Here is a 16,215-nt window from a genome sequence, read left to right as displayed (position 1 = left end):
GGGTCCTTATTTGTTTTACACCAGTAGGAGGCGTGGTGGGAATTCAGGAACTATAATGAGAATCCAGGTTTCCCTAAATACACTGGTGGAGACCCAGGTAAGACAATGGTCAGACCTGCCTCTGGACCAGGGATCCAAAGCAGGGTCTGATAACCTGGGATGACCTGAACACACTGAAGACAGAGCCAGGTAAAACCAGGGCACCTTGATGTATTTGGGGCATAAGTGTGTAGATAATTTTAATAACAATGTCATGCAATGTCACATTATGATACCATTTAAATGGAGACTCAGCGATATGAGCAGCTGTGTGAAGAACCAAAGATACTGGAGAGTGAGTGCCATGCAAGAGACTGCACTTGTGAGCATGCACACCACAGAGCATCTGCACATGTTCACGAGAGTCAGCGTCACTCTCCTGCAACATGATAGCTGCGTGACAACAACTGCGGAGGAGATTTGCCTCTTGCTTCGCGCTCTTTGATGTTTTGGAAGTCGTCCTGATCTGCTAATGGTACATTTGTATCGCTGAGTCTACGTTTAACTACATTGTAGTCTCTTTTCACAGTTGCTTGTCTCAGAGGCGGAGACAAGTGGCAGTGAAGAGACTACTACAATGTAGCTGTACTTGACTGACCTGGGTTGAAATACTTTATCTGGGCATGATTGAGCTTGCCTGGCACAATGGAACCAATGGAATAGTTGCAAAACTACAAACCCCACCCATCTGGAACCCCAGGCAGGCTAAAGAAAATGCTAAAAGTATTTGAACCCAGATCTGGGACTTGAAACTAGTTTAAAAGTCTTACTGATATTCATTGGATTATTCATTGGAGGACAGCCCATTTGTTGACGGAAAGCATCATCTGAATGGGCGAGAGAACCAGAGACTGAAGCGTCACAAGAATGAAATGGGTTGAGAAAGTTTTTCTGCTCTTAAGGGACATCCACAATGGTCGAACACAATGGTATCACTTTTTAACAGACACTATCATACCTCCATAGTATAACGCCCCGCTTGGAGGGTTCGAGAGTGGAACATCAACTATTGGAAAAAACTTGACTTTATTATATAATAGCAATCAATGAGAAATAACCCAATCAATAACAAATATACTTTTAGTTTGAAGAGTGAATATAGTTAATGTTTAGAGAGATCAAATATTAGCACCACATAGTTTTGAGCCCACCTGTCCTCTCCGTCAAGAACAGGTCAAACTGTATACGTTTCCACCATATTGTTTTTACAGATCATTTTACATATTTACATTTTAGTCATTTAGCAGACACTCTTATCCAGAGCAACTTACAGTAGTGAATGCATACATTTCATACATTTTTTTCCGTACTGGTCCCCGTGGGAATCGAACCCACAACCCTGGCGTGCAAACACCATGCTCTACCAACTGAGCCACACGGGACCATAGATCAACTTGCTTTAAGACCAGTGATCATGAAGGACAGAACATGAGCGAAGGATGCTGTTTTAGACTGTTGGGACTCAGCCTATGTCTGTCATATCTTTCTGTTCTGAACTGCTGGCCCTCCCCTGGTCACTGGCCTCATTCTCATACTGCAGTCAGCGGGTGCCACTCAATACTCCACAAAATGGCTTCCTATCCTCGTCTCCTCTCGCTCATCTGCACTGATCTGAACAGACGCGATAGCTGAAGGCAAAGTGGCAGATTGAGGCCTATCAAAATTACTTGCTTTATCTTGTCAAGTTGTTTCAGATCAGTGCAGTTGAAGGAAAGCTGAATACAAGGGGAGGAAACATCTTTAGATTATTGAGATGTACCCATTCATTCTCCTCTCTCTCTCTCCTGTACCAGACTGTTAACCTCCTAACACTGGAGTCTACAGCCACAGCCTTATTCATTTAATAGGCCATATGATCATGTAGTCCTATGAGGATTAATGTTTAATGAAAAGATGAATAGGTTCCATGACTACAGCAGGCAGTTTATGCAATTTCAATGACTTAAGTGGCAATTTTTCACTCATTATAAAGGGGTGCATGAAGACACACACACACACTCTCTTTCTCCCTCTGTCTCTTTCTCTTTATCTCTCTCTCTGTCTCTATCTCTCTCTCTTAGAAAGGGGTGCATGAAGACACACTCACGCACACACACTCTCTCTCTTTCTCTCTCTTTCTCTCACTCAGTACCAATGAGTAAAGGTAGCCTATTGTATGTGGATTTCTTAAAGTGAACAGGAAATGGATGGTCAGATCAGTTTGAGACAATTCAAAGGAGAAAAGCTGGCAACAGTGGCATCATTACATAGTTCTACACTGACTTTGCAGGGAAAATAAAAAGTGATGGTGTTGTGAAAATGAACGAGCCCCGGATTATCTGAATAAAAGTTCAGAACACAGTGAGAACACGTCGTTCTATATTTCACTTTGTAAGTCTCCATGTTTTGTGTCAAAAAACAACAAAGTCTAATGTAACGCGTCAAAATAAATTGGGACATCTAGACCTGTGAGAAAGTACATTGGTTAAATCAAACATTTCTTTCTCCGATGTACCAGGACACGCAACCCCACCGTCGAGATTAAACTTCCCACAGCCTTCTCTCTTCTCCAAATCTGAAATACTTCTGAAGCCCACGACCTAGATACACACACACAGCTTTAGTCCTTTTGTTCTCTTCTGTCTCTTCTCCTCCTCTCTTCAGAAGAGAGGGATGAAGCAGATAAGAGGAATAATAAAAAGGAATTAAAGTAAAGACTTACAGAAATCTTTGGAGGCACCGCGAGGTCCAGACTTGCTCTGGCGCAGCGAGAAGCGGCCCTTGCGGCTCAGAAAGCGCCTCATCTTGACGCTGGTGGTGTCTACTGAGAGGTCAAGGTTCGCGAGGACACGTCCCGTCAACAGCCCAAAGTCCCCGTCTCTGGTGCCCAGTCACGCCCTTACCCTCTCTCTGGCCCCTGTACCCAGCTCCAGCACCCCCACCAAGACCTACAACCCAAACCCTCTCAGGAGGTCACATCAGTGTACAAGTAGGCTGATGTCTCCCTTTCACGGATCAAAGAACCAGAGGTATGGAGCAAAAGAGGAGAAGGAGGCTGGGAGAGAGAGGAGACGGTCTGTAAGTCAGGCTCCCCATCGCAGGTAAAATCTGTCGGCCCACAGCCCTAGCTAGCTGCTATCGTGGAGCGCCCATACAAAAACTGGGACACTTTGTCCTCTAATGATTATTTTGCGAGAAAAGGTAGCGCGAAGCCCCATTTTTCTATAAATACCTCTGCCTCTCTCTCTTTCTCACTCACTCTCCTCCAACCTTCTCTCGCTCTGGTTCTTTCAGAAGGGGGCCCTCTCTAAGGGCTGAGGACTGACCCAGAAACAGTGAGGAGAGCCAGCCAGGGACACTTCTCACTGATTAGAGCATGTCAACCTCAGTGTTGAGGCACTGTAGTCTATAGGCAGTAGGCACACAATGGCTCCTCAAGGTTCATCTAGGAAACTTGAGATTGAGAGAACAGGTTAAAGGTAACACATTCCAGGTAGCATACCATCCTTACATTCCTGAGGCGAGGAAAAGGAGCAAGGCTGGTGAATGTCTATTATACCTGATGGTAACTTCCAGAACCTTGGCTGAGGATCAGCACGAGAGCAATCCTGGTTCCCTGTTAGACACTGACGTCAAGCTTGCACCTCCTCCAAACTGGCTACCTGAAAGTGAGAGACCTGTTCAGTTTCAAATCACCCGTTACAGTACTCTTGTAGATCTGAAATGATAGCAATATCGTGATAGCTCCACCTTGCACTGTAATAAGTTACGTGGACCAGCCATCACATTGCTTACACATATAACCTTTCAGATCTACAGTGTCTAAGAGTAGGGGTGAGGTGTCAGTTTGAAATTTGGCAGTATCCCTCAGTATGAGCCCTGAGGAAACCATTTCCTATTGGTAAGTGTTTACGCCTCCGGGGCTGACTTGACCTCCATGGATTCGTGATCAGTGTGTTTCCAGTGGGAGATGCAGGCAGCAGCACTACGGCTGGGGATTGTCCTCTGTTCTGACAGTGATCATGGCTCATGTGAAACTCTGCCAAATAAATCTCTAGAGATGATCATGTTCAACAACATACAGTATGCAGAAAAATAAACAATTGCAGAAAAATATACATCAATACACCATTGGCATTACATCGTCTGTGAAAATGCCCTGTTCATCTTACAGTAGAAGACTATGGGGGATTTGGGACTTTGATAAGGAAAAAGCCAAAGACATGATTATACGTTTTGTTTCAAGATTGCTTTATTCATGTCAAGTCGCCTGATCCCATTGCATCTATGATAGTTCAAAGGACTCTCAGTAAGGGCAGCTGTACAAAAAACCCCAGGGGGTCTTCATTCTGACAGTCTTGAGAGAGAACGAGAGCAAAAGAAGGCATGGGAGTAAAAAGAGTGAATAAAAAAAAAGTAAAGTGAGAGGAGACAGAAGGCAACAACCACGGGCAAGGTGAGCAGCAAGGCTGCTTTGTCCTGAATCTGCCAGGCTGATGAATCCACTCCCGCTCCTCCATCTGGGGCCCACTGAGAGCTTATGGGTTTCCCACGGCAACTGTAAACACCAGACCCAATCAATCGATCAATAACTGAATCAACCGATCACTTCTCAACCAGCTTTTCAGTCAGGTATACAGTACACAGGAAACATTCAAACATTCATCCATTCCTTCATAACAAGCACATTTCACACATCCACAGGATAAAGAAATTCCTTTTAGTCTTCTGCAGAAACTCAATCTCAAAGATGACATAGAAAGTTGTACTGAAAGTAGCATTTTTCATTCCACCCAAACTGAGCTGGTCAAGTAATAGATGACAGCATTTGGCAGTAGTGAGGTGTGTCTGTCCGTCTACTGGTTGGCCTAGTTGTCCTGCTGTAAGGGTGATATGTAATGGAGACACATCAGCAGTACAGTCCAACAGCATCAGATCACAGTCATATTCACTAGGCAACAAAGAGTAGAAATTGTCTAAAAAATGCAAATTTTGTTTTTTCCATTGCCAAACGTTTTAATATGGTGTGCCCTAATGAATACAATCCAGAGACTCTCACAAACAATCCCTAAAGCATGTTAAGTCTATGGTCAAGCATAACAGAATATTTTATAATGAATCTGTCCAAGGTAAACAACTCCAGAGTCATTAGGTAGTATAATCGTTTTAATTAAGGGGGAGGGGATTTTATAAAGTTGACATCTCCTGGTGTAATGTCTAAGTGTAACAGAAACAGTGAACATTCCAGGGCTATTGAGACTATCAAGGCAAAGGTAAGTACTTGAGCTCCTGTGACCTCGCTATAGGCTTATTGTTCGTACCATGTGATTGGTTGCCCAGCGTTAACAACCAATGACATTACAGTTAAGTGTACTAAAATGAAGGCAGCTCCACTCCTGTCCAAGTAAAACTTACACTTCAGTCCTCCTTACTTCAGTGACTTAAGACACAATACCCTTCCAATAATTGATTGCAATCCTTACCCAATAGAAATCTACTGTAATACTGTCAAATAAATTGTCAAACTTTATACAAACAGAATCTTTTGACCTTATACAATGACAGTCCTCATGGAAACTGTAATACAAGCTAACTCCTCAAACATAGACCAATGTTCTCATTCAATGTCCTGAGTTCTCATATGAAACTCTTCATAAGACATTCTGTCCTTATAAAACACACTGTACTCATAACTCATGCAAAGTCCTGAGTTTTCATAAGACACTCTTCATAACACAAAGTCCTCATATAATGACTGTGTGGATCTCCCCCTCCTCCGATGACGTAATAACAATCTCCTCCTCCTGCTGCTCCATCACCTCGCCCATGTCCTCGCCCCCCGTCGTCGTTACCATGGTGACCGTGCCATCAGGCGTTTCCAGGGCGCCGCCTCCTGCCAGAAGGGTTCCGTCGCTGATGGCTGAGGCCAGCGTCATGGCGACCTGCGCGGTCAGGTTCTCAGGCGTCGCTATGGTGATGGTGTCACCACAGTCGGAGATGGATGTGCCCTCGTCCATGGAGACGTTGCGCACAATGATTTGGTGGCCGCCGACGCCGCCACGTGATTGGTTGACGATCTGCTGTACCACCTGCATGATGTGGTTGCCCATCTGAAAGGTGGGTAGAGCGGGGATAAGTATTGAGAAGCCTTCTTAATGTGTACCTAATAGTTGATTTATCTATGTCAGGGATCATCAACTACATTCAGCCGCAGGACGATTTTTTTCTTAAGCGGATGGTCGGGGGGCTGAAACGTTGACTGTAAATTGACCACAAAAAGTCCAAACATATGTTTTACAAAACATAAGCATTTCAAAACTTGCTTATATTTGTATACAATCACGTCTCTCTATTATGCTTGGGAATACTTGGGAACAGATTTCTTAAATTAAAATTACTTGATTGTAAAAACACCAGGAAACCATCATGTCCAGCAATGAAAATCTTTAAACAAAATACATTTAGTTAAAAATACATTTTGCTACGAAAACTTGAGGGGCCAAATAAAACCACCCATGGGACAAATTCAGCCCACGGTCCGCCAGTTGGGGAACGAAATGAAGTTTTGGTACAATTTTTAAAGGCAGACAGATAATTTGTTGGATTTTTTTGGTTGTTCTTTTTGTGTTATGATGAAATTCACAGGGTGGCGAACATGCATGGTGAGGAGCTTGATGCTCCTTTTCAATAAATATCCAGGGTCTTATTATTCTGGTGACATGATGATCGATGCTTGACAGCCGTTTCACAAATACAAATATTCTCGCTCTTATCCATAATAACCTCATCATGTAGACTCACCTACCTGCAATGTATTTGCGAGCTGTTGGCTAGAGCGCACGTGCCAGAGTAGGCATATTTGCTATTTAACAGTTTTTGGTAGAGTTGAAAATGCGATGGAAACACATTGAACGTTACATTTTCATATACCCAATAAAAATCTAAGTGGAAAAAGGACATGTGTGCACTACGTCAACACACTGATATCAGCAACAAGTCAGTTTGGTGGAAACACCAGTGGAAAATCTGCATATTTTCCTGATGCAGATTATTTTATATTTGCATGAAAATCTGTCGCCAATTGGATGGAAACATAGCTTTGGTCACATGTTAAATATACGTCTATAAACGAGCAAACAGTGAAAGGTGGGACTGATGTATGTGTGGAGGGAGGCGAGCGCTAGTCTAAGCCATCAAGACATAAAACCACTAGAACACAATTTCATGGCTCCAGGAGAAATAGGAGAGCAGAGCACTGACCTGATTCTGGTTGTCTTGGATGAGAGTCACCTCCTCGCCCTGCCCCTCCTCCTCCTCCTCCTCTCCTGGGGCCTGGGGAGAAGAGACAGGACACGTGAACTACAGAACCTTCCATACATACTGACAGCATCATTTGTGAATGTGATGATGCATCTAATTTCTGTGAGAAAAACACAGATCAATATTCTATTAACTGCGTTTACAGCAGCACCTTGTCTGTGTTGGTGCCTAAAGCTATGCCAGGTCAAGTTGAAACATTCAGTGAATTCAGCAAAAAGTATGGATATTACTTTCACATTTTCGGCAGTGTGAAGTGGGTAATAGATCCATTAGGAAAATAACCCCCCCGCCCATCTTTAAATGGTCTTACCCTAATGATGTACTCCTGGGTGTCAGCCACCACAGAGGAGAACTCCACCAGCACAGCGTGGGGGTCATCTGACATGATGGCTGCTGTGGCCAGGCTGTCTGCAGATGCCTGCTCCTCTGAGACCAGCATGCCTTCCTCCCCAGACCCCTCCTTCTGGCCAGCATAACAGCCACCTGGACACACAAACACATCAATGTAATCCTGTGTAGTGCCCTTTGGCTGTTTGCTTGTGTCAATTGTGGAATTGATAACATGTATAGGCTAATATGGAAAATCGATTACTTAATCAATTAAAAATCAGGGCCAGTGTCAGCCTATCCAAAGTAATGTAAGTCGGGAGTATACGCATAAAGAATAGTAACACTAATATCACTGATAAGATCAATGCCCGATACATCGGATCCTATGAATCTGACATTGATCTTAATGCTATACATGACCCAGGAGACAAGTGTTAATCATCCTGACCTTTGGCACGTAAGTGGCGGTTGAGGGTGCCATGCTCAGCAAAGCCCCGCCCACACTTGTGACACTTGAAGGGCTTCTCTCCGGTGTGATGGCGGATGTGGCGCACCAGAGAGCCCTTCTCCCTGAAGCCCCGCGAGCAGAACTGGCACACGTACGGCTTCTCCTGGGCGTGCGTCCGCTGGTGCACCTGCAAGGCATTCTGGGACAAAAGGGGAGGGGATTTTTTAAAAATGTAATCGTCATCTGTTAGTCAAGCAATTCACTTCTGACATGCGAGAAAAATGACTGAGATAACCGTTCAATCGAAGAAGCTCTGAAACTTGACTTAACATTAGCAGGCTCCTGCCATTTAAGAGACTAAATAAAACTGACGAAAACCAGGAATTCAACAACTTTCAGTCAGAATATTTTGCCTTCTCACGGCCTCCTTGGTTTAAATAAAAGTTGAGTATGAACAAACCTTAGTCTTGTATCCCTTGTCACAGCTGTTGCAGTTGTACGGCCGTTCCTCTGAGTGGGCCCTCATGTGTTCCCGGACGTGTCCGATGGTCTTGTACAGCTTGCCGCACTCACCACACTTATACCGCCTCTCACTCAGGTGGACCTCCATGTGCTTCTTCAACAGGTAGCCTGTCAGGAAGTCTTTGTGACACATCACACACTTGAAGGGCTTGCAGCCTGCAGAGGAAAACACACAGATCAGCTACTGTAGGTCGTGTTCATTAGTGAACACAACAGGTAGTCCCTCCCCTTCAGACCGGTTTCCTTGGAGACTAGTGAACACGACCCAGGGAGAGAGACACTGGGGAGATTTGAGAAAATGTAAGAAACAGGGAATACATGATATAGATGCATCTGATTTTGAAACCTTGGCTGAATCCTCTTATCACCCCAATCATTTGATATCAATGGATCACCCATGGTGTGTGTGTGTGTGTTGACTAATGAGGTAAAGAAACAATGGGTTATGCTGAGACTATCGTTTAAGGAAATCATTAAAAAGACAGTGGTCTTACCGAGGTGACCTTTGACATGGAAGCGGAGGTAGTTGAGCGCCTTAAAGGAGCGACTGCAGTGAGGACACTTGTGACTTTTAGACGGCGGCAGATCCTCCTGCTTGTCAGACATGTCCTACATGGCAGGGCAAGGGACATACATGTTTATCAACCTCCTGCTGAAGGTGAGAGTATACATCATGTTTATCAACCTCCTGCTGAAGGTGAGAGTATACATCATGTTTATCAACCTCCTGCTGAAGGTGAGAGTATACATCATGTTTATCAACCTCCTGCTGAAGGTGAGAGTATACATCATGTTTATCAACCTCCTGCTGTAGGTGAGAGTATACATCATGTTTATCAACCTCCTGCTGAAGGTGAGAGTATACATCATGTTTATCAACCTCCTGCTGAAGGTGAGAGTATACATCATGTTTATCAACCTCCTGCTGTAGGTGAGAGTATACATCATGTTTATCAACCTCCTGCTGTAGGTGAGAGTATACATCATGTTTATCAACCTCCTGCTGTAGGTGAGAGTATACATCATGTTTATCAACCTCCTGCTGTAGGTGAGAGTATACATCATGTTTATCAACCTCCTGCTGTAGGTGAGAGTATACATCATGTTTATCAACCTCCTGCTGAAGGTGAGAGTATACATCATGTTTATCAACCTCCTGCTGTAGGTGAGAGTATACATCATGTTTATCAACCTCCTGCTGTAGGTGAGAGTATACATCATGTTTATCAACCTCCTGCTGTAGGTGAGAGTATACATCATGTTTATCAACCTCCTGCTGTAGGTGAGAGTATACATCATGTTTATCAACCTCCTGCTGTAGGTGAGAGTATACATCATGTTTATCAACCTCCTGCTGAAGGTGAGAGTATACATCATGTTTATCAACCTCCTGCTGTAGGTGAGAGTATACATCATGTTTATCAACCTCCTGCTGTAGGTGAGAGTATACATCATGTTTATCAACCTCCTGCTGTAGGTGAGAGTATACATCATGTTTATCAACCTCCTGCTGTAGGTGAGAGTATACATCATGTTTATCAACCTCCTGCTGTAGGTGAGAGTATACATCATGTTTATCAACCTCCTGCTGTAGGCGAGAGTATACATCATGTTTATCAACCTCCTGCTGTAGGTGAGAGTATACATCATGTTTATCAACCTCCTGCTGTAGGCGAGAGTATACATCATGTTTATCAACCTCCTGCTGTAGGCGAGAGTATACATCATGTTTATCAACCTCCTGCTGTAGGCGAGAGTATACATCATGTTTATCAACCTCCAGCTGTAGGTGAGAGTATACATCATGTTTATCAACCTCCTGCTGTAGGTGAGAGTATACATCATGTTTATCAACCTCCTGCTGTAGGTGAGAGTATACATCATGTTTATCAACCTCCTGCTGTAGGTGAGAGTATACATCATGATTATCAACCTCCTGCTGTAGGTGAGAGTATACATCATGTTTATCAACCTCCTGCTGTAGGTGAGAGTATACATCATGTTTATCAACCTCCTGCTGTAGGTGAGAGTATACATCATGTTTATCAACCTCCTGCTGTAGGTGAGAGTATACATCATGATTATCAACCTCCTGCTGAAGGTGAGAGTATACATCATGTTTATCATTCTCCATTGACTAACTCACCACCATCTCCTCAGCCTCCATCTCCACACACTCCTCCATCACCTGGATCTCCGTCATCCTGCCCTCCACGTCCCTGACCTGCAGGACCTCTTTAGGCATCCCGTCCAATGCCTGCTCCTCGGCCTCCTCCACCTCCTCAGTCTCATTGACTGCCTCCAGGGCGATGCCAGAGTTGATGATGGCCTGGCAGATGAGGTTGTCCCCCTCGGCCACCAGGGCATCTGCCTGAGCCTGCTCCAATATAACCTAGGAATGGGGAACCAGACAAGAACAGTGGGTCAAACATGGCTCTAGGAAAAATTTGCCATCCAAATAGGTTATATTAAACATCAACAGAGATTTGGGATACAAAGGAAATGCTTGGGGGTGGGTTTCTCCATTTTATTTCATCTGGATTGATGTGATAGAAATGGACAGGCATTCTGTAGGCATTCACAACATGGCCTTCACCTATCCTGTGTTTTCAGATCACTACACATTAACAGGTGTGAGAGGAGACGAGGAAGACAGTTTACAGTAGTGGAATGCATCCAGATCTCCACACACCTGCTGTTCCTGCCCTTCTCCCTCTACCTCCATGTGGAAGTGGACCTCGTGGATAACTTCCTGTCCTCCGCTGTCAGTCTCCACCACGCTGACCACTGCTGCCTGCGCTTCCTCTTCCTCCTGCTGCTCCACTTCCTGCTGAGCAGCCAATGAGGCGGCCTCTGCCTCCACTCCTGAAATTAAAAAAAATGACACCATCAATACCTATATATTTCCCTGTCCAGCTACTTATCTACCGATATATTAAATATATGGATCTTTCTATCCATATATTTATCTTTCCATATTGTAATCTCCCTCTTTCCATATAAACAAAGTACACTACCAGTCAAAAGTTTTAGAACACCTACTCATTCAATGGTTTTTCTTTATTTGCACTATTTTCTACATTGTAGAATAATAGTGAAGACATCAAAACTATGAAATAACACATATGGACTCATGTAGTAACCAAAAAAAAGTGTTAAATTAAAATCTATTTTATATTTGAGATTCTTGAGGTTCATTCGGTAGTCACCTGGAATGCATTTCAATTAACAGGTGTGCCTTCTTAAAGGTTAATTTGTGGAATTTCTTTCGTTCTTAATGCGTGTGAGCCAATCAGTTGTGTTGTGACAAGGTAGGGATGGTATGCAGATTATAGCCCTATTTGGTAAAAGACGAAGACCATATTATGGCAAGAACAGCTCAAATAAGCAAAGAGAAAAGACAGTACATCATTACTTTAAGACATGAAGGTCAGTCAATGCAGAACATTTCAAGAACTTTGAAAGTTTCTTCTACTGCAGTCGCAAAAACCATCAAGCGCTATGATGAAACTGGCTCTCATGAGGACCGCCACAGGAATGGAAGACCCAGAGTTACCTCTAGTTACCAGCCTTAGAAATTGCAGCCCAAATAAATGCTTCACAGAGTTCAAGTAACAGACATCTCAACATCAACTGTTCAGAGGAGACTGTGAGAATCAGGCCTTCATGGTCAAATTGCTGCAAAGAAACCACTACTAAAGGACATCAATAAGAAGAAGAGACTTGCTTGGGCCAAGAAACACAAGCAATGGACATAAGACCGGTGGAAATATATCCTTTGGTCTGGAGTCCAAATTGAGATGTGGTGTGGGTGAACAGATGATCTTCGCATGCGTATTTCCCACAGTGAAGCATGGAGGAGGTGTGATGGTGCTTTGCTGGTGATTTATTTAGAACCAAAAGGAACACTTAACCAGCATGGCTACCACAGCGATACGCCATCCCATCTGGTTTGGGCTTAGTGGGATGATCATTTGTTTTTCAACAGGACAATGACCCAACACACCTCCAGGCTGTTTAAGGGCTATTTGACCAAGGAGAGTGATGGAGTGCTGCATCAGATGACCTGGCCTCCACAATCACCCGACCTCAACCCAATTGAGATGGTTTGTGATGAGCTGGACTGCAGAGTGAAGGAAAAGCAGCCAACAAGTGCTCAGCATATGTGGGAACTCCTTCAAAACTTTTGAAAAAGCATTCCAGGTGAAGTTGGTTGAGAGAATGCCAAGATTATGCAAAACTGTCATCAAGGCAAAGGGTGGCTATTTTGAAAAATGTCAAATATAAAATATATTTTGATTTCATAGTTGATGTGTTAATATTATTCTACAACGTAGAAAATAGTACAAATAAAGAAAAACCCTTGAATGAGTAGTTGTTCTAAAACGTTTGACCGGTAGTGTATGTGGAAACCCCTTCAAATTAGTGGATACGCCTATTTCAGCCACACCTGTTGCTTACGGGTGTATAAAATCGACCTTACAGCCATCCAAACTCCATAGACAAACATTGGAGGTTGAATGGCCTTACTGAAGAGCTCAGTGACTTTTCAAATCAGTTCATCAAATTTCTGCTCTGCTAGAGCTGCCCCGTTCAACTGTAAGTGCTGTTATTGTGAAGTGGAAACGTCTCGGCACAACAACGGCTCAGCCGCGAAGTGGTAGGTCACAAGCTCATGGAACAGGACTGCCGAGGCGTGTAAAAATCACCTATCCTCAGTTGCAATTCTCACTATAGAGTTCCAAACTGCCTCAAAGCAATTGTCAGCACAAGAACTGTTTGTCGAGTGCTTCATGAAATGGGTTTCCATGGCTGAGCAGCCGCACACAAGCCTAAGATCACCATACACAATGCCAAGCGTTGGCTGGAGTGGTGTAAAGCTTGCCGCTTCTAACTCAGGAGCAGTGTAAACACGTTCTCAGGAGTGATGAATCACGTTTCACCATCTGGAAGTCTGATGGAAGAATTTGGGTTTGGCGGATAACACGGAATGCATAGTGCCAACTGTAAAGAAAGAATGTTGGAGGAGGAAGAATGGCTGGGGCTGTTTTCATGGTTAGTTCCAGTGAAGGGAAATCTTAACGCTACAGCATACAATGACATTCTAGATGATTCTATGCTTCCAACTTTGTGGCAGAAGTTTGGGGAAGGCCCTTTCCTGTTTCAGCATGACAATGCCCCCGTGCACAAAGAGAGGTCCATACAGAAATGGTTTGTCGAGATCAGTGTAGAAGAACTTGAGTGGCCTGCAGAGCCCTAACCTCAACCCTATCAAACACCTTTGGGATGAATTGGAATGCCAGCCTCATCACCCAACATCAGTTCTCGACCTCACTAACACTCGTGGCTGAACAGAATCAAGTCCCCACAGCAATGTTCCAACATCTAGTGGAAAGCCTTCCCAGAAGATTGGAGGATGTTATAGCAGCAAAAGGGAAACCAACTCCATATTAACACCCATGATTTTGAAATGAGATGTTCGACAAGCAGGTGTCCACATAATTTCAGTCATGTGGTGTATGTATCCTACCATCTATCCATATATCTATCCACCCATGCATGATCCCTCAATCTTTTGACAGACTGCTACCTTTCTGCTGTCCGTCCTTGCTGACGAGGATCTCCTTGTACTGGTTGAAGCGGATCTTCTCAGTGCAGGGGGTGATGGACTTGAGATGTCTGGTCAGAGCCCCTGACTCCCTGAAGGAGAGCCCACACAGATTACAGCGGTACGGGCGTTCGTCTGGGGGAAGAGAGGGAGAGAGACTGATGATGGAGATAGGAAATGAAGCTGCATATGTCACATGCAGCAAAATCGCAATCTGAGCCCGCCCCCTTTTCCAGTCCACTGTACCTGTGTGACGGCGGTTGTGACGAATCAGGGAGCCTTTGGTGCGGAAGGCACTCCCACAGAGCTCGCAGGGGAAATTCTTATTATCACTGTGGGTGATCATATGGGTTCTCAGGATGTTTGTCTAGAAAAAAGGTAGACAGAAAAATAGGTTTGTTTGATAGAGCATAAACAAGGGAAGAACAAAATAGCTGATAGTTTTGAAATCATGACTTTCTTCCAGACTAGACAAGGTAGTGACAATCTGTATGGGTTCATTCTCAGATCTATATCAACAGGAAGCACAGGTGCAGTACAACTCACTGTTTTGAATGTCTTCTCACATGTTTGGCAAATGTAGCGTCCATCTTTGTTGACCCTGTAGACTGGCTTGTCTGCACCGTCAGGGCTGTGGGCCTCGGTCCCCTCTGTTAGGACAGTAGCCTTCCCTGTGCCACCTCTCTTCCTGCGACTTCGAGAGGAGTGGCCTTCAACTTCTACCTCACCTGAGAGAACTTAAGGCTGGTTAATTCAGTCCCCTCTAATTTTTTTGACTAACCCATTTCAACTGGGCATGAAAGTCAAAACAAGAGTAAATTGGGTTTCTGACAGAATATAAAGTCTTTGCCATGAGAAGAAACCATAAATCAATCAAATAATGCCTTATCAGTTATGGACAGATGATACTGAAGAGTGTCAGAGTGCAAAAAGTCAAGGAACATTGACTGACCGTTGTTGTTGGACTTGTCTGGTTCATCTGAAGACAGTCCACTTCCATCCATTCTTGTCAAGGTAGCAGAGGTTCCATCTGGGGCAAAAACCTGACCAAACAAACGTTGACATATCACCCCATGCATTTATGAATTCTACAATCTACACAGAGTAGGCACCGGGTGTACAATTGTCCGGGCAAGCCTACCTCTTGGTTGTTATCCCGGGGTTTATTGACGGGCACCTGGGGTTCCTGTGCCCGCGTGCAGTTCTGCTGAAGCTTGTGCTGGATGAATGCCTCCAGCGTACAAAACTCGGACTGGCAGCGTCCGCACTTGTGGACATCTTCATCTGCAAGTGAAATGCATGAAAAAAATGCGCACAATCAAGAACAACGCAGTTCAAAATAAATTGTAAAACGTTCAATGTTGTTGACTGACTGGCTAGCTAATTAATTGACACATGCAAGTGACTGGACATTGACATGGCTAAGTTAGCTAGCTACTGTAGCAAGTGCAACCGCCAGCTAACTTAGCTAATGTTAGCATATTTAGCAAGCCTGGCTAGTTGGTAAAGCTAAAACCGATAAGTGCAAAGTTAAACTACAATCCGAGGATGCTAACTAACTAAATCTGACCAGCGCGACCTACACTAGTTGGCTAGCTAGCTAGCTAGATATATAGCATTGACCCGATACAGCGCAAGCAAAGATGTGGCGCAAGCTAGAGTGCACCGACCTTATTTTGTCGCCTACCAAGCAAGCTAGCTAGCAGCTAAATAAATGTAATCAATTGGAGTGGGCCTACATATATGCCAATAAAAATATATGACTGTTTTTGCACGTAAACTGTCTTTACCTTCATCTCCGAGAGTTGTTTGAATTGTGACGATGTTGTTGCCGTGATCAGTTTGCTCACTCACTGGTTCTGCCGTATTATTATTTTCTACATTCATGTCGTTTGAGTTCTCCGTCTCTGTCGCAACGCTACTAGAGGGAAAACATGGCGGATTTACGACCTCGTAGTCATAACAACAA

General features: G+C 44.0%; 1 protein-coding gene across 2 annotated transcripts; it reads right to left on the bottom strand.

The window, feature by feature from the left end:
- Positions 1–5,166: 5,166 nt before the first annotated feature.
- LOC106596287 (transcription factor E4F1) lies at positions 5,167–16,211 on the bottom strand. Of its 2 annotated transcripts, none has more exons than XM_045719975.1 (14): positions 16,037–16,211; positions 15,388–15,530; positions 15,199–15,289; positions 14,793–14,983; positions 14,493–14,613; positions 14,229–14,381; positions 11,331–11,503; positions 10,785–11,030; positions 9,133–9,247; positions 8,577–8,794; positions 8,117–8,315; positions 7,649–7,821; positions 7,279–7,350; positions 5,167–6,128 (listed from the first exon to the last, which is right to left on the bottom strand). In XM_045719975.1, exons 1-14 carry the CDS (start codon positions 16,131–16,133, stop codon positions 5,763–5,765), a joined length of 2,358 nt encoding a protein of 785 aa, XP_045575931.1. In that variant the 5' UTR covers positions 16,134–16,211; the 3' UTR covers positions 5,167–5,762. The 2 variants fall into 2 exon arrangements, with proteins under 2 accessions (XP_045575931.1, XP_045575932.1); XM_045719976.1 differs by having other exon boundaries at positions 14,793–14,974.
- Between the last annotated feature and the right edge of the window lie 4 nt (positions 16,212–16,215).

The sequence above is a fragment of the Salmo salar genome, chromosome ssa06, assembly GCF_905237065.1.
Source record: "Salmo salar chromosome ssa06, Ssal_v3.1, whole genome shotgun sequence".
NCBI lineage: Eukaryota > Metazoa > Chordata > Actinopteri > Salmoniformes > Salmonidae > Salmo > Salmo salar.
Note: the sequence above shows the minus strand (reverse complement) of the source record. Positions and strands in the feature narration are given on the sequence as shown.